The following is a 10,536-nucleotide window of genomic DNA, read 5'->3' as shown; positions in this document are numbered from 1 at the left end:
CTAACGAATTCTTAGAATCTTTCTCTAAACTTAAAAACTTAATAAATCCGCTTACCCGGGACCAGTGTGTTAATTAACTTATTTAAAAAAGTAGATTTTTTTAGAGAAAAAATGCTTTGTTATTGACTTAGCATTTATTAATTATTTCCTATAATAAAGGACCTAACATTCCCTTTATATTTTTTAGCAATTAGCGGCAAATTTTTTCGGGTCTATGCGCGCATTATTGAAATTATTTTCTTACATTATTTCAATTGCATATGTTTCCAATGTTAATGAGATATTATTTACTTACTTACTTTTTTATTACCATTCTTTGAAAATCAAAATTTCCTAATTCTACTCAACTGAAAAAATAATTGATGAGTAATATTTAATGTTTAAATGTCTCCAATACTCGTAAACTTTTTTGTTTCTTTTTCCGAAGATAAATAGATAATTTCAGGGCTAATCTGAGTTTATGAGGTTTTCCCACCGGTAATATCTTCATTTTTGTTGAAGAAGACTCTAACAAACTCTAATAAATAACGTTCGAATTTCGAATAAATGAGTTTTATTCTTATATTTTAGATCAATACTTTTGCGTAAGTATCATTAGCGAAAAAATTGCTGTTTTTTTCTACAATCCTTTACAAATTGGATGATCAGAAAGATTAATAAAGTCTTTTTTGCATTTAAATAATTAGTTGTTTCTTGATTTATATAAGTTAAAGTGAGAAGCTTTCATCAAAGTTTCAGTATTATAATTACATATTATCGATAGAAGATTTTTAAAGTAAGTAAAGAACAGGCCTTCACTAAAAGAAATTCGTTATTTAACAAGACATTTAGATAAAATAAATGTAAAACTTTAATGTAAAACCTAACTCTAGTGCAATTATTTTTTTATCAATTTTAAGTCTTATAAATTTTGAAAAAATTGGTGTGTAGAAGAAAAACTTAGAGCATTGTAATAGTCAGTTCCCAGTTGCACTGCAAAAAGTGCTGATTTGGAAATATTTCATGGTGCTCTTTTCCTATTTATAATATTTGTATTATTCAAGTCTTCAACATTTCAAAAAATAATAATTTTGGCATTAAAAAGCTTTTTTGGTGTTTTAATTTTCACTACCGAAAATCAAAAATATTAGTATTTCAAATTAAATAAAATGGTTAATGGTGTTATGGTTACTTTAACTTTATTGGTTTGAAATTAATGAATTGAAGAAAAGAAAAATTCTGAAACAATATGTTTGAAATGAAAATCTTTTTTATTTCAAATATTTTTAGCTTATTGAAATGAATCAAAATACAATTTAAAAATAAGCTAAACATCAGGTAAACAAAACAAAGTTTGCAAGAAAATAAAGTTCAAAACAATTTGAATTTCAGTTTCACATGAAGTTCGCTTTTCAAACGATGAGCTAAAAACTGAAAAAAAAGAGAAAGAAAAATGATAGAGGAAAGGTAATCTATCGCGTTGAGTCCCAAGAACAAACTAAAGAGAAAAATATAGGTTCAGCAACAAAATAATGATTTCATGAAATCAAAAATGCATGATGCAAGAATTTTAAAAATTTCGAGTATTCCTCCATTTTTAGAAATTTACTTGTCGCAATAACTTCACATTAAAAAATAAATTTGCATTGCAAAAATCTTATTTAAATTCATAGTTGTAATTTAGTCTGCAATTATAAAATAAATCTGCAACACCCACAACCGATCATCACTAGTTTTGCCACCAGGGGGCGATATAGAGTTTCATGATCTTAAGAATATTAAAAACTTGTGATAAGTCTCAAAAGCTAACTATTTTTCTTCAAGATTGAATTCTTTTAGTTATATATATGTAATATTCTACGTTACTTTCAAAAAGCTTCATTTTAAAAAAATAGTGTGCTTAATGTTCACTTTGAAATAGATTTACTTTGAGTTGCTAAAATTTTTTGATGTTTGTTTGTTTATCATTAAGGTGAGTTTAAAATATTTTCTTTTAGGGGTCACAAATGATCGTTATGGGCCCTTCCTCTCAACTTAAATTTACATAACTTGCCGATCTACGTAACTATCAATTTAAATCTGTATAACTTTTTCTTGCTCTTTAATTTTTTTTTACATTGTCTCAGACATTTTTTAACAATTTCTTCCCAGCTCTCCAAATTAGAAAGGAAAAATAATCTACAAGTGGAGTGATAATTCGCAACATTCGCTGCCCTGATGGAAGATTTCTGCTAACACTGTCCACTGTTGCTTAGCTCATTATTACATTAAACTTTTTATCAAACATGAAACTTAATCCATTTTGAATACTTACGTTCTTATTTCTTCTAATTACTAACGACTAAAGTTAGCTGCGATAACTAAATGTTGATTGTGCTGACATCTGGTGTGGAATTTTGACATAAGTTTAACTTTAGCGCTACTTGACTTACATGAGGATATAGCCGATTTTTGTTTCTCCATCCTAAGTCGAAGGGTGCAGTAAAAGAAAATTAACACTTTGAAACTGGAATTTAAAAAAAATTACAATATATTATGTACTTTAGTTTCATTCTTAAATTAACAAGAAGTAATAATTACCTTAAGGGCTGCTTAAGTTTATTAGTTGCCCTTTTGCTGATACGTTTATCTACAATAATATCTCATATTCCAAAAGTTCTTTACTAATCAAAGCAATTTTCTAGAATATTTCTAGAGATTTTTTTTCTTTTAATTTAACTAGTAGTGAATGCATTATAGTACGCGTATATATTATAGTATATAGTATAGTCTTACTGAGTTTTTTCTTTTTTTTTTATCTATTGTGATGGTAAAAATCGCTTTGAATCACATTTATGAAATTGTAACATGCTGAGGCTAACACTTAATTCACCAACTACAACAAATTGACACAAATCCTCAACACGAGAGAATTCATCTTTTTTAAAAGAAAGTAATAATATTACGTTCTTTTCCTTGGTATAAAAGAGAATTATCATCTTCTATTTTAACTACTGGGGTATTACTTCTTTCTATAACTAAGGACGTATAAGTTTGCTATCAGAACAATGTTGAGATGGGAGATAGCCAATACCTCCTAGAAAGGAATCAAGCCTCACAACGGGTTACTATAGGTGATGATGACGTAGTAGAGTTAGGCCCAGAAGGAAACCAGTCAGGGTAGCTATTTTTACGAAAAACTCCGAATCTGATCAAACGAGCCATTGGCGATATTCTGAAGTATTATAACCTGTGTCGGCATTCAGCCAATTGGCGAATATTTTTGATTTGAATTTGTAAACAACCGTCGGTGTTCTGGTGTCAACGTTCTTCGTAAAATTTATATTTATTCTACAAATGTTATAAATGTCAGCATTAATTTAATTCTTAGTGTTATGAATAATTGCATATGAGTTCTGTGTACCAAACTGCAGAGGAATTTACAAAGTTGATGGTACAAAAGTATGAAATTTTGGATTTCCCAATACGTAAGAAATGGCTTGCCGCCATGCGAAGAGATTTTGAAGTTGCAAAGAATTCTAAAGTGAGTAATATTTGTTTTTATTTTTAAAAATTTAATTATGCTTCTTTATTATATTTTTACTAAGAGTAAATTATTTTAAATTGTGGATAAATTATTTATAATAATTAAGTTGTTCTTATCAATCATATCGCAAACTATTGTAATATATAGTTATTTTTATAGAGTTTTATTTTATAAAAATATTAATAATTTTAGTATTTTATTAAATTTTTGCTCAAACTTTAAACATTTTTGTTTGACCATAATATATTGCAACTGCTTAAAGCAAAATTTTTTTTATTTGATTATGAAATTTAAATCTATTAATTTTTCTACAAAAATCTATTAATTTTTCATACATGAATATAGTATGTACTATTTATTTTAAATGCACATATAAATATTGTATTCATTTTGTTATAGGTATGTGAGATGCATTTCAAGGAAAATGACATTAGAAAAGAGATATTAAATGACATTAGAATTATTTTTAAATGCTACTGAAAGTTAAACATATATCAGTAAAATTTATGTTTACATTTTATTTATCATTTTTTGAATTTGCTATTTAATAAAATATTTATTATCTAAGGTTGCTTACTTTATTTTAGTTTATCAGTGTGACGGGTAAAAATTATACTTTTTTAAATGTTACTGAAAGTTTAACATATTTCAGTAAATACATTTTATTTATCATTTTTTGAATTTGCTGCTTAATAAAATATTTGTTATCTAAGGTTGCTTACTTTATTTTAGTTTATTAGTGTGACGGGTAAAAATTATACTTTTTTAAATGTTACTGAAAGTTTAACATATTTCAGTAAATACATTTTATTTATCATTTTTTGAATTTGCTACTTAATAAAATATTTGTTATCTAAGGTTGCTTACTTTATTTTAGTTTATCAGTGTGATGGGTAAAAATTATACTTTTTTAAATGTTACTGAAAGTTTCAGTAAAATTTGTGTTTACATTTTATTTATCATTTTTTTTGAATTTTTGCTATTAAATAAAATATTTGTTATCTAAAGTTGCTTACTTTATTTTAGTTTATCAGTGTGATGGGTAAAAATTATACTTTTTTAAATGTTACTGAAAGTTTTAACATATTTCAGTAAAATTTGTGTTTACATTTTATTTATCGTTTTTTGAATTTGCTATTTAATAAAATATTTGTTATCTAAGGTTGCTTACTTTATTTTAGTTTATCAGTGTGATGGCAAAAATTATACTTTTTTAAATGTTACTGAAAGTTTTAACATATTTCAGTAAAATTTGTGTTTACATTTTATTTATCGTTTTTTGAATTTGCTATTTAATAAAATATTTGTTATCTAAGGTTGCTTACTTTAATTATAGTTTATCACTTCTAACAATCACACTTCCACAGGAAAAAAATACAAATTATAATCATGCTTTTGATATGTTTTTTTTTACTATCTAAACCTTGTTTGAAGACTGCATTTGATTTTCTAAATTTTTTTAAGCTCATTTTATGTCATTGTTTATAAACAATTTCTATTTTATTTCGTATGCTCTAGTTCTAATAACATGCAAAACATAATCATTAAAATCCAAAATAATCATCTACTAAAAATGTAAGTATCATATAATAAAAATTAGACCCCTTTCTTAGTTTTATGTCAAAACTATAATAATAATAAATGTGTAAAATCCCTTTAAAAATATATTTCTTTGTTTTTAATCCATACATTTTATAACAAAAAGTTAGATAAAATTTTCCAATTTATAAAATAAAACTGATATTTAATGCTTAAAAATATATTTTTTTTCATTCACACAACAGTTATTTTTGTTAGAATTGATTTATTGTTAATCATTTCTGAAAGCAAATAAATATATTAAGCATTTTTACACAATTTAAGAACATTTAATCTAGACAAGAAAAATAATAGTAATAATTTGTAGAAAGTAAAAAATTAGTAGAAGAGTAACGAAAAAGTGTCGAGAAACAGAAGGGAAAAAGAGAAGCTTCGTCAGAAGTGATCAGCAAATCTGGGCCTAACTGTATGAGTCATCGTTTTGCGTCCTTCGGCTTTCTTCCATCTAGGAGGTATTGAGATAGCACGGTGCAAGTACCAAAGAATTGCAGAGGAATTGTAAAAGCTGTTTCAGGGTCAGTGAGTAGGGGATGGAATACCCCCAGTATTCTCCATACGCTTCACAGCTCTTGCTATATCTGTAAAAATTGTAAAGTTGCTGATTACTGTAAGGCTATGTTGATTATCATGAACCAATTTGCAAAATCAGCTGATAATCAGTTCGCAGGAGCACGAACAGTGAAATCGGATGATATTTAAACTGCTTAAGAAAATATGTGCTTTTTAACGCATATCTTTTGGGTTTTTTTTAGTGAATATTTGGGAAATTTCCTTTACATAAAAATGGAGAGACTCGGAGTCGCAATTAATTGATTGTTCCTTTTTCTTCTTCTTTTAACTACTTTGTATTATTTGTTTATATTGCTCATTTATTTACTTATTTTTATTGGCAGAAATTCTATCACAAAAAATACGAACGCCACTAGTTCGTCAAGGACATAAATCAAATGTCCCGAGAAATTTTTTTCTGCAGCCTGGAGAATTGTTTTCATTCCTTTTCTTTTAACACATAGAGCTTTTCAAAACAAAACAAAAATTTCAGATGGCGCTTTGCTCGATCAAAATTCTTTACTAAGTTTTCACGATACACACGTATGCAATAAATATATAATGAATCCTTCAGCGAAATACTGGTTCAAATTAAATACAGTACGAAAAATAAGCCTTATCACGTTACAAATATATTTGTCATAAATCTGGTAGGGTGATAACCCTTAGGCAATTAGAATATGATTCTATTTACGTGCAGTTTTTTTTGTGGTAGTCTCATGTCTTATGAATAACAGCCACCAAATAACGATGGATAACGTTTTTTAAGTATGTTCGACTGAGAAAATGCATTTTTTGAAATTGGGAGAACTGAGTTATTTTCTCTCTAAAACCTTAATAGCTATTCCTCAAAAAAGCTGGTAATTATTACAATTGATGACGATGCCTCTCTAAATTGCCTTAGAACTGGATCCATTCAAACATAAAGAAGCTATAACTTGATTCTCATTTAACATTTGTGTGATATTGTGCTGAAGAGATTTACCAAGCCCAGAATGTGCACTGTCAGTGAATGTGTAATGTGCATGTGCAGACAGTTGTTTTTATTTTTGACATAATAAAACCGTTCATTATACTGCCTTGCACTCCATACATATCAGGAAGTGATACTGTATCCTTCTATACAGGAAGAGTCAAAGCGATCACATACGACATCTGCAATGCATGATAAAGTATAACCCCTACTTTTTGTGTATTGGCAGATAGACGTATTCAGTAGACAACTTATGTTTAAACCATTGGAGAGAGTCAAACTTTTCCTCCATAAACGGTCTAGCAGCAATGAATGTGATAATGATACAAGAAAACACCCATTTGGCAAAAGGAAAAATAATTTAAGTTTCTGCTTCCTTCACAAAATGCTTACATTCAACATACCTCATTCATTTACACCTCATAATCATTGTAAGAAGGAAATTGGAGTTTTTATGCATGGTTTTGCAATGCAAACTTGCTATATAAGAAAAGAGGTAGTATGCAGAACAAATCCCCTAAGCATCAAATTCGTGATAGTGGACAAGTTGAGAGCCGAATGTGACTATTTCTTTTAATTATATATTAATGACAACCACGCATATTCATAGCATCGAGGCAAGTAAATTTACATAGAAAGTGTCATTTACATTTTCAGATAACAATAAAACGAGCACATAAAATATATTTAGATGCCATCATCTTGAATATATACCATTTCTAGAATAGAAAAACAATATGAGGTAACCTTTCATCTAAGAAAGAAACCTTCATGCATGTACGCTCATGTACCAAAGTCGTAATTTGGAAAAATAACACCCTAAGGCAATGCTCAAATTGGTTCCATTCATAAAATATCATTTTTTACCATTTTTAAGGAAAATATTATTTGAAATATGTAATAATCTTAGCTATATTGTTAAAAATCGTATTTGATAGTAGTATAAGGGGCACTTTGGCTTCCGGAAGTGACGTCACTCCGGAAAGCCAAAGTTTCCCCTTATACTACTTAGCGCGTAAAACCTGATTGCTAATTAAATCTGATTTTCGGGATGTTCTTTTAATTAAATATTTGTCTATTTTTAACTATATTATTTTAATTTATTGTCTTTTTTAGTGAAATAAATGTTTTTAATTATTTTTTAGTAAAATAAATGTATTTAAGTTCTTTTTTTTTACAGTTAAAATTGTATTTTTAATTAAATACGCGTATTTACTACTTTATTCATTGCATATTATAATATTAAAAATAATATTCATTGGTGTTTCTTTCGGAAGAGATGGAAGAATCTGAGAGTTTAAGACTCTTAATAATTTCTATGATAATAAACGAATAGTGTCTAAACGCATCTTTGATCGAAAATAATTGCATCGCGCACCTGCCGCATAAATTCGTTTCATCTTTGAACGAAATAATTGTAAAACGTACTAACCACATAAATACGTTTCATCTTTGAATGAAATAAATGTAAAGCGTATGCTATTTTATTAACGTAATCAATATCAAAGAAATATTTTTCCAAAGTTCTCTTAAGTCTTTTTTTTTTGTTAATTAAATACAAATTTATGAAAAAGGAATCTGGAGAGAAATTTTAGTGATAGTATCATTGAAACTCATCTTTGATCAAAATAATTGAAACGAGCTTGCTGTTTTATTAACGTAATAAATATAATAACAATATTTTTCCAAAATTCTCTTTTAAGTAAGTTTTTGTTTTGTTTATTATATGCAAATTTAAGAAAAGGGAGTCTCTATTACACGTAGGGATAAACAAAGCACATTTAATTAGTCTCTTAATAGGTTTTAGAGGAATGAAATGAAACCCTGAACAAGATCTAACAGGTTTTGAACATGACCCTCCCCCCTCCTTCCGTTCTGATCAGGTTTGAACAAGGAACTAGCAGACTGATCGTGTTTTTCCAAAGAATGCACTTCGAAACATGTGCAGTTTGGAGTTGAACTAGTAGTTTGCTTCTTTTAAATTTATTCATTGGCTGTTTATATTTCATTCAAAAAAATTGGCAACAGGACTCAGAAATTTTATACATATATAACCATTTCGAAGTCACGAAACATTTATAAGAACGTATGCTTTAAACTTCAAATAGTATCCATCGAAGTCTGAGAATATATTTCATAATGGCTGGAGTTGAAAGTTCAGAAAATACGGCAATGAAGCGAAAATATGATGAAAACGATGTAAGTATATTTTATAGTAATGTTTATTTTATTGTAATATTAGATTTAAAAATAAAGCTATTTTATTCTTTTCAAAGTCATTATTTATTTCAATTGTATTTTATTATTAAAGTAAATAATTATTATTAAAATTATTTATCTTAAAATTTATTATTTAAATATATAATTAAAATTTTAATTTCAAAATTATTTTTCCATTTCCTTAACTATAATATTTTATTTTTAATTTTTTTATTTAATTTTCGTGTTAATGCTTTTTAAATTTATTTAGTTAATAGGTTTTACTATTTATTTTTAATTATTCCCTTTTAATTTTATTTTTTAATTTTTATTTAATTTTTTATTTAATTTTAATAATGACGGTTTTATAAATATTATGTATTTAATTATATTATGTATTTTGTATTCTTTTTTCTTTTTATAATATAGAATGATTAAATTTAAATAAAAGTTTTATTTTTATTTAATTTTGATATTTTTCCAGTTTATAATTTTAATATTTAATTTTCAAATATACTTCATTTCAGTGTTATTACTAAAATTTTATCACTATTTGGTCAAGAACTCAAAAACGTTTTAATATTACAGGAATGCAAGTACGTTGGCCACAAAAATGGAAAATTTCAGAGAGACAGTATCCCAGAACACGTTTATCCTCTTGGCAACCATCTGTTTCTGACTTTGAATGCTTACAAGAGGAAAGTAAAGATCCATATAAGAACCTATAAACTTCATCGTGAGATGTATTATCCCTCCAAAGATGGTGTTACTCTAGAAATAGCCCAGTTTAATGTGTTGAGCAAAACATATGTGCCTCCGATGTCGGTATTTGATGTTGTTGATATTAACATGAAATTGGATGCTTCAGATCGAGATGAAAGAGATACCTACTACGTCCAAATGCAAGAAGATAAATATTTCACATTATCTCATGAGTATCAGTGCCGAAGCGGTCGAATTTATAGATCTACTGTCGAAATAGATTCAGTGCAATGGTCACAACTCGGTCAAGTGCGCGACACAGTGATTTGTAATTATATTAATTTAAAATACAACACCGTCAAGTTTAATGAACTGTTCAAACGACACACGTCATGTAATGTTCTCAAAAAAGTGTCTGACGAAAGCATCGAAAGATTAACCTCGTCATCCATGACTCGTGTCCTAAGGAATATTGTGAACAATCATATTTCTCTAGAAAAAGGACTAAAAACTATACGAAGAACAGACGAACTCCCAGAAATCGAAGAAATTAACACAGTTTATGATTTTTATGAATCGTGCTTAAACCTGAACACAGTAAGTATAGTTACTGACTTTGAAAAGGCGTTGAAAAAGGAAATATTTTTTCCTACAAAGTATCCATTTCCCTTAATTGACTATATAAACGAACAATATCTGAATACTGTTAATATATTTGAATTGATAATGCTTGCAAAAATTGATTTTTGTTCATTAGATGGCATCAGTGTTTAGTTCAATAAATATTATGTGATGTGTACTATTATAGTTGTTATTTGTGCTTTAAAACCTTATAAGAATGTGTAATTTAAAATTCGTAATAGAACTAGTATGGCATTTTTTTTAGCATTTAATAATTTAAAAGATAAGAGGTATTCTTTTGACACCTTAATCATTATTACAGAAAAAAGTTTTGCAATATGTTTTTTTAGAGATAATCACTTTAATTAAATTATTTTTTCACAGAGGG

General features: G+C 27.2%; 1 protein-coding gene and 1 long non-coding RNA gene across 2 annotated transcripts; both read left to right on the top strand.

The window, feature by feature from the left end:
• The first annotated feature begins 2,819 nt into the window (after positions 1 to 2,819).
• Positions 2,820 to 4,218, top strand: LOC147807014 (uncharacterized). Its single transcript, XR_015435760.1, has 2 exons — positions 2,820 to 3,502; positions 3,905 to 4,218. It is a non-coding gene; the product is annotated as an uncharacterized LOC147807014 (long non-coding RNA).
• A 4,405-nt stretch (positions 4,219 to 8,623) lies between these two features.
• Positions 8,624 to 10,326, top strand: LOC147807013 (uncharacterized). The gene is made up of 2 exons (XM_087167682.1): positions 8,624 to 8,825; positions 9,414 to 10,326. The coding sequence occupies exons 1-2, from the start codon at positions 8,766 to 8,768 to the stop codon at positions 10,299 to 10,301; spliced, it is 948 nt and encodes a 315-aa protein (XP_087023808.1). The 5' UTR covers positions 8,624 to 8,765; the 3' UTR covers positions 10,302 to 10,326.
• Positions 10,327 to 10,536: the final 210 nt, after the last annotated feature.

This window comes from Parasteatoda tepidariorum, chromosome 7 (genome assembly GCF_982258835.1).
Source record: "Parasteatoda tepidariorum strain Cologne lab strain chromosome 7, Ptep-v5.0, whole genome shotgun sequence".
NCBI classification, from domain to species: Eukaryota; Metazoa; Arthropoda; class Arachnida; order Araneae; family Theridiidae; genus Parasteatoda; species Parasteatoda tepidariorum.
Note: the sequence above shows the minus strand (reverse complement) of the source record. Positions and strands in the feature narration are given on the sequence as shown.